Source organism: Cynocephalus volans, chromosome 7 (assembly GCF_027409185.1).
Source record: "Cynocephalus volans isolate mCynVol1 chromosome 7, mCynVol1.pri, whole genome shotgun sequence".
Taxonomy (NCBI): domain Eukaryota; kingdom Metazoa; phylum Chordata; class Mammalia; order Dermoptera; family Cynocephalidae; genus Cynocephalus; species Cynocephalus volans.
The window spans coordinates 144523650-144544329 of record NC_084466.1 but is presented as its reverse complement, the minus strand read 5'-3'; the positions used below and the strand labels follow the sequence as shown (position 1 = coordinate 144544329).

The 20680-nt window shown below is 44.1% G+C and overlaps 1 protein-coding gene across 1 annotated transcript in view; it reads left to right on the top strand.

The window, feature by feature from the left end:
- ABLIM1 (actin binding LIM protein 1) overlaps window positions 1-20680 on the top strand; it is a 177114-nt gene that overhangs the window by 59547 nt on the left and 96887 nt on the right. The window contains exons 5-6 of the mRNA XM_063101647.1: window positions 10872-10998; window positions 12439-12532. Of these exons, the coding sequence (XP_062957717.1) occupies window positions 10872-10998; window positions 12439-12532 (221 nt within the window). The remainder of the gene's footprint in view (window positions 1-10871; window positions 10999-12438; window positions 12533-20680) is intronic.

Below are 20680 nucleotides of genomic sequence, written 5' to 3'. Positions count from 1 at the left end.
TGTACCAAGCCCCCAGAGAAGTTCTGAGAGAGCCATGTGCTAGGTAAGTGGTCACTTATCCTGTCTTAAGGGAGACCCCCTGGCAAGCACACCCTATTCACTGAAGCCATGGCCAGAACTTTTTACCCATGCAGGTTGGAAACCAATATCCTTGAGTTTGCCATGTGACCATAGCTTTTTCTAAGAGCATCCCATGATTGGGTTGCACTTGGGTTTGTTTTCATAGCTTCCCATCTTCCTCTTGCTGTACAGGTGGCATTTTCAGGCAAAAGAGAATCCTACTTTTGATCTTGGACGACTCTATAATGTTTGCATCATCAGAAATGATATTGAGCAACTACATGGAACAAATGGAGAAGGGACTGAAATCAGTGTTCCTCTGGGCCTATCCCCTACCAGCTGGACTTTTGAAATTGTTGGTCGGGAATTTTGAAGTTGTAAGTGTACTTACTAGGATCACAGTTTATTCCATTCACGTAGCCTCTCCTCTGAAAGTTCTGAAAATGTGCATGTACACACACACGCACACACATGGTTCTCTTTGACAAAACCTTAAACCTGAAAGTTGGAGCAAGTGACAAAATAGTATTAGTGTTTTATGCTAACATTTTTTATTTCCCATCAAAGAATCTCCGTTACATTCCCAGGAAATGCAGTCATGTTACTATTTTTATTTAGTGTTCACAGAAATGGAAGAGTGGCTGTTCAAGAGATTTTTAGGCAAGGCAGTGGACATTGTCTTTAAGCAGATATTAAATTTCTCAGCTCCTAACCAGTTTTCAGTATCCTTTCCCAAGTACTTGTTCTTCTTGATAACTGTGTATTCTCAAATATCTGGCATACTTACTGTGTGAATGGCACCCACATCATCTGCCCTGTTCCAAGCAAGCCACGAAAAATTCAGCCTTCACAGGCTCATCAGAATGAATTATCGAGTCCAGTTCTGAATGCAGTGGCAGTTTTCTGGGCTATTCAAAGCCATCCTCCAAATGTAATTAGTAGAAATTCTCAGCCTCTCAACTCTGATGCTCCTGGGGGTGTGGATCTGGGTTGGTATCCAGTCCATAATAAGCTGTCTTCAATTTCTTTGGTGCTCACCATTATGCCTAGGAGCATTAGTCATGGGATTCCTGCTTAATAAGTTCCTAATCAGTTAATTAAGAGAAAAGGCAAACAATCTGACTCCTTTTAACTTACTGTGCAGATGCTGGTCATGAATAAGAGGAAAAAACCATACCCAATGCTGTCTAAAAGAGAGGGCCTCTTGCTCTTGAGAATCCATAATGCTCTTAACTGAATTCTGTGGGCACTGGTTTGGGGATTAGAACTGGAAGTTTGAAATGTATAAATGGTCTCTATTTGCGAAAACTATTTATGACCAAAGTAACTAAAACTCTGAAAGTATGTATTTTAAAAAGAGGAGAGATGGGATTTATTGCCAAGTATTAGATCACAGCGACTTGGAGAATGGCTGCAAACAGGGCTGCCTTCAGCTTTCCTGATGAAGGCTGACAATCTGTTGCTATTCTGGCCCATGAAAGCTTGCTCGTTGTGCAGTATTGTTTTCCAAAGACAACAAGAACCTACACTTAAAATAGCATTTCAGAGGCTGCTCTGGCTTGCAATGTTTCCATCGTGGCCGTCAAGACAGCAAAGTGAGCAACTGACCTAAGTAAGGACACAGGTGATTATGGAAATTCTAGTTCAAGGTTACATACTCAGGCACCACCTAAGCCTTTCAAAATCATTCTGGGTCATTTTTAGTGAATCTGAAACCCTCTTTTCCATAGAGCGGGAATACATTGCACCTACATGAAAGTTCTGATTCTTCTAACCGGCAATTTGTCTTCTGACCTCATAGTGCTTTTCTGGCTAATGGCCATATAGAATTATAGAATTTTTAAAGTGCTTTTTAAAAATAATTCTATGTTGACCTCATGCCCGTGGTATTTGCCACGCCATGCTAAATAAAGAAAATTGTGGACTCATTTCAATGCCTTGGTTTAAATAAAAAACATGGACTGTGGCCACTCAATAGTTGTCAACTCATAGGTGTCTGATTAGGGAACTGGCAACACTGAATGGCCTGGACGGAGATTAAGGTCAACATTCAACAGTATCTGCTTGCTGGACTGAAAATCTTATCACTACTAATGATGGGGCCTTTTTGATCAAGGGAAGGCTTTCAAATACCCATATTTGAAAATATACAACATAAAATAATAAAACATAAAACATAAAATAATATCTAAATATAAAATAATCCTTTATACCTTAAAGATGTTAAAACTGTAGGCCAGGTCTTATAAAAGTAACTTAAGGAAAGTCTGGATTTTTAATCCATGTGTTGCAAACTCAAGGGCCCGCAAAAGGCAGGCTGGTAACATTGATGCATGTGGTCAGTTCAAGCATGAGAACAGGTGGCAGTGGATACTTAGACTCATAGAGGGATGGAACCCTAGCAAACTAGAACTATCTGTCCTGTACAAAGTGGACAGTCACCATGTACATCCAAAAAGTGATCGCCATGAAGGAATCCATGTGCCAGAGGCTGATCTGATATCTGTCGAAGGCTCAAAGTTGAAGGCAGCTTGTTAACCTAACAGAATCTGATCTGTGTTCAAGTCACTCTTCTTCTGTGTCCCTTCTTTCTCTTTTGGATAGAACAAGGGTTCTCTCACATTCTGCCTTCACCCTTTATCACACAAGTTTGGGAAATCCATATGCTGTAGGAACAATTGAGTGACAGGATCCAATGTCATTAAATTCAAGACCTCAAGTTAGTCAAACCCTGAATGTTAAATTTCTTTTCTTGAAGCTCCTTTCCTTGAGTCTGGGCCAGAATTAAAGTACTTCTAGTTAAGAGTCTATTAAAAGGATATTTTATAAAGTCTCCAAAGTCTTATTCCACTTTCTATTAATAACCTAAATCTGACATGATTTTGTTTCTATTTATTTTTCATCAACGTGTATTGCCGTGAACTTACATGGTAATTTTGTTTATGATAAATACTGCTTTTTTATGATTCTTATTGTAAATTTTCTGGAACATCTGGGCAAAAGCTTTAATACTGAAAATTGATTTTTAAAAATTCTTAATTTAAATTTACAGTAAAGGAAGGGCATGCTCTGAGCTGGCTCAAAATCCCTATGGACATTTTATAACATCTCAGTGTCTCTGCAACCATTGATTAGATGAGTAAAGTTTCTCACTAGTCTTTTTTTTTTTTATGGTTTACATTATTCTGACAATAATTCTGCATTTATGGAGCCTTTACCTTTGAGTGAACACCTCATGCTCCCATTTCATAGTGGCTATTTTTGCCCAGTTACAGCAGAAGAGGTAGTAAACATAGAAACAAACCCATGATTGGAAGTTTAAACTCAGAGAAGTCCTACAATCTTTAAGGCTTGGGTTTGCGTGTGGTTGAGAAGACTTGGGCTCTGCAGTTAATTGGGTACTGTTTAGCTATAGAACGTTGGGCAAAGCCTGGGCCCACTCTGGGCCTCAGTTTCCTCTGTGTAAAATGAAACATTTACATGAAATGGTCTACAAGGTCCCCCTGACTTACAATGGTTTGTAAAATGCAGGTAATCCCTATTCTCCAGGTTAATGGTAGTTCTTGGGTGGACTGAGATAACAGGACCTTTCAAAAGTTCAGAATAAATAAGTATAATTAAACTTATAGCTGCTTTTCAAGTAATACATGATATTGTCTTGAGGAAAAAAAAGTTCAAAGCTGCATAACACGAGACGTTAATGTTATGATGATGATTATGAAACTAATGAAAAACAAAAAGGCCTTTCCCAGAGGCTGACAATGGGCCTTTTTTTTTTTTTAAGAGGAAGATGAAAGGGACGTTGTATTAGATTATTGCAGGTGTCAGGACAGCAGAGACATTGAGCATTTATGGTGTACCTGAAACTCAGGTTGGCAATTATGCCTGTTCTCTCTAATCCTCGTACCAGCCTGGGAAGGTGGATGTTGTTAACCTACCCATTTCACAGATGAGGAAACTGAAGCCCAGGGGTTGCCTACTGTGTTAGTCCATTTCTGTTGCTTGTAAGAGAATACCCGAAACTGGGTAATTTATAAAGGAATGAAATTTATTTCTTACAGTTTTAGAAGCAGTCCAGGGGGCACATCTGGTGAGGGCTCCTTCTGGGTGGGAACTCTCCACAGGGGCCCCTGGCAACCAGGGAATCACATGGCAAGAAAATGGCATGAGCAAGAGAGAGCTGATCTTCTCACTCGCTGTCCTTATGAAGTCGTTGGAATGGTGCGCATGATAACCTATTACTTCACAAATGCATTAATCTATTCACGAGGGCACAGTCCTCATGATCCAATCATCTATCAAAGGCCACACCTTCCAAATACCATAACTGGATTTCCCATCCTTTTAACGCTGTTACTATGGAGATCAAGTTTCCAATACATGAACTTTCAGGGGGACACATTTGACCCCATAGCACCTAGCTTGCCCAGGATCCCTCAGTTCAGTGTCAGAGCTGGAATTTGACGCCAGGTGTCTTGGACTCCAAAGTCCTTAACTGCTGTGAGTTGCCCAGTGAGCTTATAGAATAGGCCAAAACACATGGGGGAGAAAAAAATGAAGAGTCTTATTTTCCCTTTTCTACCCTTAATAATATCTTCGGCAGATCCCATAGCATTCTGGACACTTACATCTCTTCAAAGTCCATTCCAATTGAAATCTCTCTTCTCAATGTCCATTTCAGAACGACATCTTTTCCCAGCTCAGCCTGACTCAAATTGGGACCTGCAGTGAGGAAGCGGGGAGGCACAGCCTCCTCTTCTACTCCTCCTTTACCTCCTTCCTGTCCTTTGGGGCCTAGGCAGGGGAGGGGGGTTGGCAGCAAAGGGGACAGGTGTTACAACTCTGGCATAAACAGGGCTCTCTTTCCGCTGACACTGGCTGGAAACGTGGGAAGGGAGGGGTGAGGGTGGGCAGCACGTGTTAAGTTTCTTGACAGAAGTGTACAATGTCTGGCTAACCTCTTGCAACCCACCCTCTCCCACTTCCCAGCACTCAGGCCTGCTCCTTCCTGGTCTCCTCGTAGTCTCTTACTAATCAAGCTCCCCACCCTCAGCAGGCACCTTTCTCAGGTGGGTTCACTCAAGATGCTTGGACGTAGATATCTGTAAGACACTCATGCATCCCTAGTGAGCCAAACAGGGGAAGCTCATGCCACCCCTTCTGTCTTCTCTGTCATCTGCCATCAAGGGCAGCTCCAGCCAGCTTCCTGCCTTCCAAATTCAGCAGGCAGCAGGCTGCAGACATTTTGTTCATGAATGCTTCCAAGCTCCAGGACATTCAAGTCAATTTGTCCCAAGGATTCTAATATCAAAAGCTTCTCTTTGAGTAGAATTGTGGTTACTAGAGGCTGGGAAGGAGAAGTGGGGAAAAAGAAAGGTTGGTTAATGCACACAAAATTACAGATGGGTAGGAAAAATACATTCTAGTGGTGTACAGTAGTGCTAGGCATCTGCAATTAATAACTTATTGTACATTCTCAAATGACTAGAAGAGAGATTAAATATTCTCAGCAAAAGAAATGATAGTTTCGTGATGATGAATATGCTAATTACCCTATTTTGATCATCACGTATCATATGTATGTATTAAAATATCCTGTATGCCATAAATATGTACAGTCAATATGTTTCAATTAAAAAATAAAATCCTTTAAAAAGAAAAAATAGCTTCTCTTGGATCTCACGGAGGACTAGGCCTGAGCTTCCCCACTCAGTAGACATCTAGGTAGGGGAAGGGAGGCTGGTCTGCCCTTTGTCTTCTTACAGGGCCCTCTAATCCCTCTCACAGCAGAGGAGAGGGGAACACACACTCCTGTGGTGTGGATAGCTCCCTGCCCACACTCCTCTGTCTCATTTCAAATTGCTAATTTCCAAGGTAGGTAGAGAATAGGGGCTGATAGTCATCAGGTAGATTCTAGCCTTTTTTTGACAAGTCCTGCACCTTTCCTTGGAAGATAGAATACTTGTCACCATCATCCTCAGCTCTGAGGCCTTAGCCAAAAATTCTGAGACACTAGGAAAAGTCCCATTCCGTATTCTGGAAGCTCTGATCCTAGGTGGTAGGTACTCTGAATAGCAGTTACCACCTTCATGAATGACTGACTCTATCTATGCACGTCTGAAGCTCGCAGGCCTGGGAAGGCTGGGATGAATAGGAATTTAGCCACCACACAGTTCTCTTTTCCATAGCTCCGTGTCCTCAGCCTTCTTTTCCAGAGAGGCATCTTCAGAGAGTAAGACATCTTTTTGGCCCTCACTCTTCCCAGATGGGAAATTCCTGGAAGATAGAAATAGTTCTCAAGGAGAACATAGGTATCCAGGCCAACAGGACCTTCACTGCTGCTGCCCAAGTGATGACATCTCTCTTAGCTTGAGAACACTGACTTCCTTCCCGAGAGTTATATATACTCTTCTTCAATACTTAGAGCCCAGGTGTCCATGGCCCTATGCCAAACAGAGTTAAATATTTTAATGATACAGGCAGGATCCCTATTGTTATGGTTATTTATTGCCTTTGAACAAAATGATATATATATGGAACCAGGTGTGTACTCAGACGTGAGTATCCAAACCCCTGCTTTTCTCTGGCTCTTGATGCCAAGAGTAAAGGATTTGGGGCAACCTGTTTAAGACTTTTTTTTTTTTTTTTTTCCTTTTTTCACATTTGGCCATTATTTTTTCTTGGTAGAGGACGTGAATTGCTAGTGAGTTTTATTTCCACAGCGTTTCTCCATGTTCACCTATTTCTAACTTCGGCAATAATTCCAGTGCCAATCACCAGCTTTCTATATTTATCAGCAGCTGCTTCAGTGATGTGGAAACAATTTTCTCAGCAGCTGAAAAACATGAAGATAGAGAGTAGGACATTTTGGTCTTTATAAGAGAGCTTAGTTGAGGTGAGCGTGCAAAGACCGAACAGTCTATCACAAATCTTTTGTCTCTGCATCTTTTCCACTTTCCCAGCATGATGTCAGGCTTAAGAGAAGATGACCATGGCTTTGTCCAGAGAGGAATACACCTCTGTGGAATATACCAGAATACTCTGGGTCAGCTGATGGGGGCTGGTATGTATTCTCTTATCTAGGAGGCAGTCTTAGTTGATTTGCTTGATTTGTGTCTTAATGTTTGGATGAGAATGCTTAACTCCAGCCTCTACTTCCAGCCCAACTTTACCAGCTGGCTGGCTTTAAACATTCAGCATTCATTGAATGTTTCTCTGTAAGATATTACCAAAGTCAGACAGAATGTCTGCCCTTCACGAGCCACTATGCAGGATGTGGAGGGTCTGAGTAGTATAGACGTGATCTGTGAGGTCAGAGGGCTTCCAGAATGCAAGGCACTTTGACTAGAATGATTGTGAAGACTGAATGGTACCATGTTTACAAAGCCTGTACATGGTGACTGATTCATAGAAAGTCTTCAGTGCAGAGTGATCATAGTGGTGGCGGTGGTTCTCAAATTATGTCTTAACTTCTTTCATAGCCCTGGAATGTCTGGGCAGTGAGTTGCTTGTAGAAAGAGCCTTAGAGTCAAGAAACCTTGTTCCTACTCCTAGCTCTGCCCCTAACCAAGGAAAGGGGAACCATATTGAGTGGCCAACATCTACTAAGCTTTGTGTTATGCAAATCTCTTTACAATGCATGATCTTTTTTCTTCCTCTTAGCATCCTAGGAATTGGGTATTACTGTCAGCATTTCACAGATGAAGAAATGAGGGTTCAGAGAGAGTAACTTGCCCAAATCTTCCTGACACCAAAGTCTGTGCTTTTTCCTTCCCCACACCATCCATCTCCCTAGCCCTCGCTGCTGGGACAGCAGGGAGACCACGAGCAACCCTGTCCACCTCCCTGAGCCCAGCTGTCTTCATTTGTAGAATTGAAAAGCCATCTATAAAGTTTATTATCTGCTTTTAAAAAAATTGTTACCCAGCATCCTCCTCATTATTTAAATCTTTGCTGCCACCTGGTGGGAGTTATCTAATCAGTGGAATAAAGAAAAATTTTCAGTTCAACTTGGATTAAAAACTGTCCATTTCATCCTGGAAAAGGCAAAAGTATGGAGATGGTAAAAAGTGGTTTCCAGGGGCAGAAGGCAGGGAGAGAGGAACAGGCAGGGCACAGAGGATTTTTAGGGCAGTGAAACCCTCTGTAAGATAGTGTAATAGTGGGTACATATTATAAATTTGTCCAGACTCCTAGAAAGTCTAACACCGAGACTGAACCCAAATGTGAACTGTGGACTCTGGGCGATGATGATGTAGCCGTGTAGGTCATCCACTGTAACAAATGTCCCACTCTGGTGGGGAATGTTGACAACGGGGGAGGCTCTGCCTGTGGGGGAAGTCAGGCTACGGGAAATCTCTGTACCTTCTACTCAATTTTGCTGGGAATCTAAAGCTGCTCTAAAAATAGTCTAATTTTTAAAACTGTCAATGTATCTTAAGTTCATACTGTGCTCCTATCCTTTAAAAATCATGTTTGTTTTGGGGGGTTTTTTTTGTCATTTTTGTGACTGGCCGCACCTGAGCGCACCGGCCGTCCTTATATAGGATCCGAGCCCGCGGCAGGAGCACTGCTGCGCTCCCAGCACTGCACTCCCCCGAGTGCGCCACGGGGTCGGCCCTAAAAATCGTGTTTTTAAACAAATATCATGTCCTTTCATTTTTATCTTTATTGTAAACTACCAAATATAGTTTATAAGACTCCTTTTATAAGATTTTCGGTGAGATGGGATGCATATAAACCCCAGCCTTTCAAAAAAAAAAAATGCTTAATACGTGTGACCATTTAATGCATACTCAGTTTATAATGGGCTATACTTAAAGAAATTCTAATCTTCAGTGTTCAGTACTTATATTTTTTAACTTTATAAATATTTATTTAGTTTTTTCTCGTTCTCATGGTTGAATTCAAACAACACAGAGGGTGTGAAGTAAAAAGTAAAGTCGTCCTCCACAGTGAGAAGTTTCTTGAGGACTTATGTTTTTTCCCAGAAATGTTCTATTCTGGGAAAGGAACACACATACCCTTTTCTTTACTATTTTTTTGTGAATGAGCTTATGCTATGCACACTGTTCTACAATGTGCTTTTTCTTTTTACTAGACCTATTTTAAATATCTTTCCATGTTAGCACACAAATATACCTCATTCTTTTTAACAGCAAGCAATATTCCATTATTGGCTACACCATAATTAATTTAGTTGCTCATTTGATGTCCATATAGGCTATTTTCAGTTTTTGTTGCAAAAATGCTGCAGAGAACACACACATACACACACACAGCCTTTTGCAAGTGTATTTGTAGAGTAAAATCTTAGGCATGAAATTTCCTGGGTCTCAGGGAATGTTAGCACCCATTGACGAAGATCACGAGAAACACACATGTAGTTTTAAAAAGAAAAAAGTCAAATTTATTTAACAAGCTGCAGCCAGGGAGAAAACCAGAGAGACCGAGCCATTTCTGGAAGGGGTTTCGAGGAGTTTTTATAGGATGTGGGCTTGCGCTGGGTAGTTTTAGGGAGGATTCAAAGGAGCAAGAGCAGTTCTGGGTTAGGTGTGATCAAAAAGCTGCAGCAGGCTGGTGTTTGGGTGTCTTAGGCTTTTCTAGGAGGACAGAGTTAAAGTTGGGCTCGAAGTGTCATTAGTAATGAAGCAACAATCACTGATGTGGTCAAAAGAGGGGGGTGTTCAACTACTTTGTGTACCAAGTGGCCTTATCTCTCTTGTTCCAAACCTGGCCACTGAGTAGTCTTGCGTGGACATGGCTTTATTCTATGAGTGTTTTGTGTGGTCAGTTGGGGACATCATGGCCAACCTGCCTGTGGTGGCTTGCTTTCGTTTGCTCAGGTACATCGATCTTGAACATTTGTAGATGTTTGTTACTTTCCAAAAAGGATGCACCAATTTACATTCTTCTGGGTTTTTCTGAATACTCAACTTCCCTAACACAATGAAGTATTTAATAATCAGAATAATAATGGCATTTATAATAGCAGATGTTTATAGAGCCAATGCCAGTGTGTCAACCATTGTGTTAAGTCTATTATTTCACTGAATTCTCATCACAGTCTTGAGACAGGTGCTGACATCCCCACTTTCCTATGAGAAAACCAAAGTTTAGAAAGGGGGAATGACTTGCCTTGGGCGCATCGCCAGACAACAGGAAGTTGAGCTGGGGTTCAGGAGACCAGGCCACCTAATTCCAGTGCCCACATTTTTTTATTATTATTACCTCCTTTTTCTTCTTTTCAGGAGCCTCCAAGGCGAATTTAAAGCTAAGGAATTAAGAACCATTTAATTGATGATCACGAATCTTTGAAAGGCTGGTCTAGGTTGATAAGGAAGTAGAGTCCCATTTACAAAAAGGAGATTCATGGGCAGCATTCCAGGAATCACGTATATAGTGTGAAGGGAGGTGGCAGAATGCGCTGCTTGACTATTCACACGTGCCCTCAATTAATGAAGGCCTGTGAGTGCTTTCTTAAAATCACAGCCAAGATGCTGTAATTAAATATTCTCTGGGCCAGCTGGAGATCAGAGGGTACTTGAATAACTCCCAAGGAGCTAAGCGGGCGAAGGACATTTATCCCATTAGATGCACTGAGATTCATGAGGCTTCCATGCTGTGGGAGGGTGTGGCCCATGAGACTCTGCAGGGAAAGATTTTGTGCAGGGAAAGGAAATGGAATGAAACTGTATTTAAGTAAATAGTGATTGAGTGTGTGATGGGCGCACAGCGAGGTGGAGTCGGCCCACACGCGTGGATTTAGCCAAGCACACGTGGAGTGACTGCGGGCTGCTGCTCTTTTCCAGATTGTGCTGGCTGCGGACGAGATATCAAGAACGGGCAGGCGCTGCTGGCGCTGGATAAGCAGTGGCACTTGGGGTGCTTTAAATGCAAGTCCTGCGGAAAGGTCCTCACCGGGGAGTACATCAGCAAGTAAGACTGGACCTAGGGTGCGGACCCTTCAATCGGGGACAGGCCCCGGGGGCGCTTGGGAGGCCCTGCTCTCAGGAACCCTGCTGCAGCGTTAAGCGTGCTAAAACACATTCACATCCTGCAGCCAGTTTGAACCTTTTGCAGTAAAACTTTTGAAAAGGATTTTGTTTTTCTGCTTTTGCCATAATTTGGCTACCATAAACTTAATGAAATGTTAATCATTGCCTAACTTAACAATTATTGAAGCCTACAGAAAGCCTGTATGTTGTAACCAATTAAGCCTCTTAGTAATTTCCCTTTTGCTTTTTTTTTTTTTTTGCCTATGTGGAACTAGTAAACCTTTCTCCTTTTTCTAGGTCTTGAGCATATTTGTAGACACCCCCCCCCCCAAAAAAAAAGAAAAAAAAAAACAAATCCACTAGGCCCAGGCACTGAACCTATTAGGAACAATGCCAAGGCAGCCTGCCAGGGAGTGGGTTCATGTTCGTCAGAGAGCTCGTGCAGATAATAGCTAGAGTTAAGTAAGAAAAGTGGAAAAAAAAAAAAAAAAAGCATGTAGCCTGGCATTGAGGGATAATTTTCCACTATATACCCTTTTATGCTTTTAAAAACTTTCCTCAACCATATGAAATCAGCTATTCAAAAAAATTAATTTAAAAATATAGTGAAACAAAAAGAGCAACGTTGGGCCTCACCCCCTAGAAATCTACTTTCATTGGAGGTCTGGGGTACAGCTGAAATACTGGTGTTAGAAAGACAAAAGAAGCTCCACCAGTGATGGTGTTGGACAGCCAAAATAAGAAGAGAAAAATGCCCGCTTTTAAACTGACACTGAAACCTGTGCGGTAGGTGAGCTGCCGTCTGGAGAGGTGCTGTTTAACTGTTCCACTCAACAGCACACAAAATATCTTTATGGTGTTCCAAGGCAAATGGAGGAGATTGCCTGAGCTGGAGGAGCAGGCCCTGGGGCCCGCAGGATCCTGAGAGCTGAGGGGACGGAGGCTCAAGGATGCTGGGGGGCTCTGGTCTGTGGGGCGAGCTCAAGGAGATGGTGTGGGGGAACAGGGTGGCTTGTGGGCCCCCTCAGGGTGGATGAACACTGAGACCCATCAGAGGCCAATCTGAGCTGGTGGTAAAAGAGAACGATGCTGGGTTTTGTGCTGTCAGCTCTGAGACCATCAAGGAGCCAGCTGGGGTAATCATGTGGCGATTTGTCCATTATTTCTGTGTGGCCCTGAGAGCTGCAGCGCTCTCTCTGGAACATTCAGTTTGTGGTTTTGATCGTGTCTGACCAGGTTGCCAGGCGTGTGAATGCTGGGTGGGAGAGAGATGCTGTCTACCACCGTTCTGTGGGAAAGGACTCAGAGAAATGCGGTTTTGGTGTCTTTCCCGACCCTCGGCCACCTCCTGTCAGGATCTGAATGTGCCTTTGTCTCGCAGGGATGGCGCCCCCTACTGTGAAAAGGACTACCAGGGGCTCTTTGGAGTGAAATGTGAAGCCTGTCACCAGTTTATCACAGGGAAAGTCCTGGAGGTAAGTGTTCCCCTCAAAGCCACCGTCATTTTCCTCAGAGGCCCCCAGAAACACATGAGAGAGCCTGCGTTTCCATCTGCTCTTCACCTGTGGGGGAAGGACAGTAGTTGCAGGTGACCGATGTCTCAGAGAATTAACGTGCTGTATTGTCCTCAGAGGCAGTTTCTACCAAAGGCTCATGTGGAATTTGGAATGATGGAAAATTTGAAGGGAAAAAAAGAATGATAAAGGTTCTCTTGGGAATTATATAGAAGGAAAGGTTCAATTAGACTGTTTATTTTTAGAAGTTGGAAGAGGAAATGAAGAGCGTGCCAGAGTCACGTGTGTGTGGGTATGTGCATGAACGTGTGTGCGTGTGGACGTGTGCGCACGTCGGGGCGTACTGTGCAGACTCGGGGATCAGAGGCTCAGAATTGAAGCTGAGGAAGGAAGGGTGGGTGAAAGGTGGAGGTGTACACTTCCCCACCCTTCAATAACCACATCCTGTGTGACCCAGGGCACCCTGCAGCCCGGGCTGAGTTGAAGGCTGTCAAGTTCAGGTGCAGTCACCTCGAGTGGGAAGCTTTGTTCTTGTTTTCTCAGCACCTGCCCCACCGGTGCCTGGTTCTGTGCTGAGCTGGGCTCCTCTCGGAGTTCCGGGGCCAGGGTTCAGAGGGAGTCCCTGCCCCACTTCTCACTGGCCTGTGGGGTGTCAACCACATCCAGTGGAAAAAGTAAAGACTGCCTGACCCACGCCCCGCATTTCAGGGTGGAGAGTGTGTGCCCAGCAGGGGTGGGTCAGGAGGTTTGGCAGCTGGGAGTACTCCCAGCTGGGCAAGCAGCTTGTCACCTCGCTCTGCGAGGCCCCAGGGCAGAGTCCACCTAACCCCATTCACATTTCCCAGCAGGGCTTATTGCAGAGACGTAGGACACAAATCCGAAGGGCCCTGACTAGTGTCTTTCTCTTCCATGGGATTTCACAGCAAAGGTCCAGTGTGCGTGCCCTTCCGTATCCCACTGTAAGCTCTTTCCGTGAAACACCGAGGAGCCTTGTTGGCTCTGTGCTAGGATCTTGTGCATCTGATTGTATCTGGGAAATAAGGAAGTGACTGTCATCAGTGCAGTTGCCTCTTAGCTGGAGGAAGAGGGTCTAGGAAGAGGGAGCAGCACCCACGGAGGCTCAGAGGCGAGGAGCCCTGCCGCACAAGCCAGAAACAAAACGTCAGTCGGGCAGGAGCACGTGGTGAGAGATGGTGCTGGAGAGGTGGGGAGCGGCCAGAGTGTGAGGACCTCTAGAGTCACACTCAGGAGCTTGGGCTTTATCCTGAGTGGTGGGGAGCCATCAAGTGATTGTAGCTGGAGTGTCGTGGGATTGGATCAGGTTGTGTGAAGAATGGATGGGAGGACTCAATCCGCCATATGTACACACAGGTGCATAGCAGCACTACTCACAGCAGCAAAAGGTAGAGACACCCGAGTGTCCATCAGCAGGTGACTGGATAAACAAGGTGTGGGACATATGTACAGTGGAATAGCATGTGGCCTTACATGAAGCAGTGGTGCATACTGCCACATGGATGAACCTTGAGAACGTGATGCGAAGTAAACGAAACCAGTCACAGAATGCCACGTGTTGTATGATTCCGTTTATATAAACTATCCAGAATTGGTAAATCCATAAAGACAAAGCAGATTGGTGGGTGCCAGGGGCTGGGGGAAGGGGAAATAGGGAGTAATTGTCTAATGGACATAGGGTTTCCTTTTGGAGTGATGAGAATGTTTTGGAATTAGATAGTAGAGGTAGTCTCACAGCATTGATCTTGTGCTAAATGCCAATGAAACGGTTCATTTTATACTATCTGAATGTCATCTCCAATATTTGCAAAACTGGCTTTGATGGGGGTGAGAGAGGAGACAGGGTGGGCAGTTACGAGATAGGAGACAACTGCAGAACTCAGCACAAAACAGTGGTGGCACTGGCTGGAGTGAAACCTGAGAAGTGGACCCCACCCTACACACACAGTTAGGGTGGGAGGAGTTCCCGTGGCCTTTCCAATAAAGCTTTGATTGTCAGCCCAAGGACCCTTCAAAACTAGGGCTTTGGCTCAGGGAGAGGCACATCCCCAGGAAAGCTATTAGAGAAGATGGTGTGACCCACCCACGGGGCAGCTTGAAGGCTGAGTGGTCATATCACACTTTTTTTTTTTCTTTTCTTTTTTTTTTGGGTGGCTGGCCAGTACGGGGATCCGAACCCTTGAAGACCTCGGTGTTGTAACACCACACTCTAAGCAACTGAGCTAATGGGCCAGCACACAACACTCATTTTGGTATGAGGGGTTGGTGCCTCCCCACCTGTCCCCTGAATCTGTCCATCATCCTTCTCCAGAGCCCCAGAGGGCTCTTCTCAGGAGGTGCCCTAAGTGGGGCCCCCAGAAAGCATTTCCCTTGGGGTTTCTCAGTTTGATCTCTCGTGCAGGACTGAAATAAACCTGTCAAGTTGGGAGCAACTAGGAAATTTCATCTTAAAACAATAAAACACCAAGAACCATTTCCCAGATGTGCAGCCATAGGAAGAAAGGCAGGAAGATCATGAACATAACCCGAAGCTTGCGACAGTCATGTTGGCAGACAGCACGGATGGAAGCAGCTGTCTCCTCAGGGAACATGGGGAACTGTACTCCCCAAAAAGAGGTGGGGAGGCAAAAGGTGTGTGTGTGTGTGTGTGTGTGTGTGTGTGTGTGTGTGTGTGTGTGTGTGTGTGTGTGTGTGTGTGTGTGTGTGTGTGTGTGTGTGTGTGTGTGTGTCTGTGTGTGTGTGTGTCTGTGTGTGTGTGTCTGTGTGTGTCTGTGTGTGTGTGTGTCTGTGTGTGTGTGTCTGTGTGTGTGTGTCTGTGTGTGTGTGTGTGTGTGTCGATTGCCTTCAGATTTAGTTCAACAGCTGTGGGAAGGAATATCTAAAAGCTGGATCCAAGAACATGCCATTTGGAAGAAACATCTGTTCATTGTTTTCTCCCTGAGCAATTTGGTGTTCACTGGGGCTGCAAAGGCCTCATCCCAAATTGGCTTCAGGTTTCAGTGAAGGCCGTTTTGTGAAGGTTAAGGCTTGGAGACCTGACGTGTGATGCCTTCAGCATTGGGACTGGGAGTAGTTTGCACTGGTCTGGACTTGGATTCAGGATCCACCCAGCAGGCGTGCTGTCTGCCTCAGAGGGATATGCAACCTAGAAAAATGTCCTGCAAAATTATCACTCTGGCATGTGACAGCTTGTGAGTCAGCTCGGCTTGGTCACCAAATATGAAGCAGGGCTGGCCTGCACACACTCTGCCCTCCCCCTCCCCCTGCCTGTCATTCTTTGACCCAGTTGTTGGTGAAACATTATGATTGCAGATTCGTTGTAAGTACTATGAACCTTGGTTTTGTGTGTTTTTTTAAGAATTTATTTTATCCATAGAGATTATAAATGTATTCATTTCCTGTGTTTGCTTTAAACGGTGACAGCTTAAAACAACAGAAATGTTATTCTCTCTGTTCTGGAGGTTAGACGTTCAAAATCAAGGTGTGGGCCAGGACCATCCTCCATCTGAAGGTTCTAGGGGAGGATCCTTCCTTGCATCTTCCAGCTCCTGGTGACCCCAGGCTTGTGGCTACATCAGTCCAGCCTGTGCCTCTGTCTCCACATGGCCACCTTCTCTGTGACGTCTCTTCTTCTCTCTGTGCCAGACCTCCCTCTGCCTTTCTCTTATAAGGATGCTTGTCATTGATTTAGGGCTCACCCAGCTAGTCCAGGATGGTCTCCTCATCTCAAGATTTTCAGCCTAAGTACATCAGCAAAGACCCTTTTCCCAAATAAGTTAGCATTCACAGGTTTCAGAGATTTGATGTGGACGTATCTTTCAGGGAGGAGGGGGTCACCATTCTACCCACCGTAGAAAACCTAGGAAGTTACACAGATGTTATTCCAGTGAGGCCTGCAGCTCTGGTGTGGTTTTAATCTAACGCTCACTAAGAATCAGAGTGGCCAAGGTATGGTTTGACCTGAGGTGGCTCCGAGCATCTGAGGAAGCTTTGAGAAGGAGAAAGGTCACAGGGCAATGATTGAGAAGAGAAGCTCCAGGCTTAGCTGTGCCACCAATTCCTGAGTAATTTGGGGCAAGTTGTTCAGCCTCTTTGGGACCGTTCATTTCACAGGTAAAGAGACTGGCATGTGACCTCCAAAGCTCCACCCTTCTCTTAGGTTCTATGTCTCCCAGATGTTCCTCCACAGTTGCAGACCCTCCACATCAGGTCAGCTGGGACGGGTAGGGAGAAGAGCCTGAGTGTCATGTGGCTTACTAGAAAGGGCTCTGGGTGACAGGGAGACAGGGAGCTGCTCTTGGCCATGGAGCTCACCAGCAAGGTGACCTTGGGCAGGTCTCACAACTTCCTTGAGCCTCAGTTTTCCTTTCTTTAAGTATAAGCATTAAAAAATACATAATATATAAATTCAAGACTTGTATTACCAGACTCCTGAAGTCTCTTTGGCTCTATGGATCTGAGTTCTGTAATTCTCGTGCCTTAGATCTAAGGGGTCAGAGCCAGCAGTTCTTTTTTGTGGAGGTATTTTCTGGAAACTGGCACATAATGCTTGGCATGTAGCGTACACTCAAATTGTAGCTTTCTTTATTATCACTTGCTTTCAGTTTCATTTTTGACAGCAAGACTCTCTTTTTAGGAAGATCTAGCTATAAATGGCACATATTTAAAAGTTTATGTGCATTAACCTGTAACTTTAGGAGAGTTCTGAAGATATTACAACCTGACTCCTAATTAAGAAGTCCAGGAACAAATTCGTGTGAGATGCTCATGTTGCCAATAGTCTCTATCTCTACCCCTTCTCTGAACGCCTGTGAGACACCCTTCCTCCTTGCCCCCTTCTCTTCCTCCTCCTCCCTTTCCTAACCCACCACCCTCTGTTTCAGCAGCCTAATGGTAACAGGAAGCCACGAGAGACTGCAGATTTTGTATGAATTGTTTGCATGTCTCCCAGCATCCTTTGGTATGAATGTCTTTTCGTCTTTGGTGGATGGCCCTACGAGACCTCTGACTCCAGCAAACTTCCTTTTCTGGGTATGGGTTGCTATCTGCCAGCTTCATGAAGAAAGAAACAGCAACAAAGTAGTTCCAAAATGAAGGCAGCACAGGGGCTGGGGGAGTCAAATGTCAAACTGAAAAAAGGTGTCTTGAAGGTAAAAGAGAGAGCTTTATCCCATGTTCCCTTCCCCCAGTTGTGGGCCATTCCACCAGCTGACTAAGGGTGGACTTGACTTTCTCTTCATCTCTCATGTTCTCTTGCACAGTCCCCAGCCCCCCAGGGGCTCTGTGCTCATTGAGCACACCACAGGTGCATTCAAGACATGTGATATCACCCCTCGCCCCCACTGTGGGGTGGTGCCCGCCCTGAGCAGACACCTGCCACACTGCACTCTAGATGAGGGAAACTTGTAGTGTCTGCATTCTTACCCCGGAGGAGTGAGGCAGGCTCTGCTTTTCTTGCTCGAGTCTCATAGACTTTCCCTTTCCCATCTTTCTCACTTCTCCACCCCCATGAAATCAACTCTCCTGGCTGCATCTGGTCTTTCCAGAAGGACTGGTGGTACCTGTCTTTGCATGGCATGGTATTTACTGGGTCATTTGTGTTCTACAGGGAGGAATGTGCAAAGATGTCTATAATAGACTGTGTACCCCATCACGTAAGAAAGAGACCCTCAAATGAAGCCGAGGCAAGCCCTCTAGACTCCTTACTGTCTTTCCATTCATACTTACAGGATGACCCTGCCCTGTCTTTATCTGTTAACTTGGAAAGGTTGAATGCCAGGACAGGATTTCCATTTGCTTTGAGACCCCTCCTGCTGAACTCCTACAGTGTAGGAAATGGAATCACAACGGGATTCAGCCAAATCCTTTTTCTTGATTCTCTGAGGGATTAAAAACTGGTGGCTTTGTTTTGTTTTGCTTTTTGACTGATTAAAAAAATTGGCAGCACAGCGATGCTCCCGCCGCGGGTTCGGATCCTATATAGGACTGACCGGTGCACTCACTGGCTGAGTGCCGGTCACGAAAAAACGACAAAAAAAAAAAAAAAAAATTGCTTTTTAAGTATATGCATGCATTAAAACAACATCTCATACCCCACAAATATGTACAAGTAAATGTTAAAATTAAATTAAATTTAAAAAATTGTTTTAAAGTCTAGTAGGAACTCTTTAGGCTGTGTGGTCCAATATAAAAGCCAGTAGCTACATGTAGCTATTTACATTTAAGTTAATTAAAACTAAATTTAAAACTCAGCTCCTTAGGTGCACTAGCCCCATCTCAAGTGCTCAGAAGCCACACGTGGCTAGTGGCTACCACACTGGACAGGGCAGACACAGACCATGTCCATCACTGCACAAAGTTCTATTAGACAGCACTGAGCTAACTATAAGGTCCATGAGGAAGGAAAAGTCTTGGTGAGTTGAAGGTGCAGACAGAGGAGAGTGTGGCCAGTGAGTGTACAGGACTTCCTTGCCCCCTTCCTGTCTTCTGGTGTAGGTAATTTAAGCGTGTTATTTTTCAATAGCCGTAAGCAGTGAGTAGGTCTTGTTCTGGGCTAACCTGTTATCTAGTGAAAGAAATATAGGTTATGCCATGGCACTTGCATAACACAAAATATTTTTGTTCCCATCAAAGATGTAATTTTGCAAAAGACAGGCTGAAATGCCAGCTCCCCCCTTTCTTGTTTAAGCATATCATACATTGGAAAGCAGGAACAATAACCCACGTCCACGCAGAAAACTAACTACATTCTTCTTGTTCTCACTGTGCTCGGAGGAATTCATGCTTTCTGCCACCAAGTTGTGGACCCTAATGTTTTTGAGGGTCAGGGAAGGGAAAAGAACCAAGTCATCTTAGTAGTATTGTTTGAGATGGTCTGTGTCCCAGTGGACAATGAACTCCCACAATATCCTGACTTTCAGGCACAAAAAGACAAATTCCACATGACATCAGTCATGTGGAATCTAAAAAAAAAAGAAAGTGATTCTCATAGAAGTAGAGAGTAAGATAATGGTTACCAAAGGATGGAGAAGTGGGAGGAAAAGTGACGAACTAGTGTGTACAAAACTACGCTATCTACCCTAAGAAAATTGCTGTGCAGTATACGCATGTATTGAAACAGCATGTTGTACCCCACAAATATGTATAACTAATTGTTAAAATATTGCAAATTTAAGAAAAGGAAAGCAAAACCAATATCCCAACTTCGTATAATATTTTTAACATTTGCAAGTGATCTTATAAATATTTAATTCTCACAACAGGCCTGTAAAGTGGTCCAGCAGTTCCTACCAACCTCCATTTACAAGTGAGGCTACCGAGTGCCAGAGATCCTGGGGCTAATTAGTGACACAGCCATGCTTAGAAAATAAGTCTCTTGATTCTCTGAAGCTAGGGGGACATATATATGTGTGGGTGTGTGCGTGCATGTGCACACACACAGAGCTTTGTTATCTGCCTGGCAGTAATCATTGTAGAAAAATAATTTGCCTCCCAATATAAGTTGCTGAAGGATTAAAATTTACCATTCCTGGTGAGGTGCAGAAAGCCTATCTCATTGGTGGCCCTGCTATACCTATTTTCAGGACAGTAAGCATTTGCTGCTTGGGTAGTTTGCTTTTTACCAACGTAAACTGTCCCTGGAAATGAGTGACTTTGTTTGTAGAGTCTGTTGCATCTTTCGGAGTCACCTCATTGTGTCTTGCATCCTTTAACCAACTGTGGGCTCCAACAGGGCATCTGGCATGGTCCTGGGAGAACATTGCAGATGGATGATGTTGTCTCAGGTTAGGGAGCACATTTCACAAGAGCTCTAGTCGAGGACTCTCTACAGCTCAATGGACAGTCAGGAAGGTCCCATGAGGCAGGACCAAGATAAAGACGTCAAGCACTTTTCCTAATTTCCAACTATTGCTGACAATAAACAGGAGAGATGGCTTCATTTTAAATATAAGCGAGCAGTGGTATATCCATATAATGGAATATTATTCAGCCATAAGAAGGAACAAAGTACTGATACACAGTACAAGATGAATGAACTTGAAAACATTACGCTGAGTGAAAGACCGTATATTGTATGATTATATTTGTATCAAA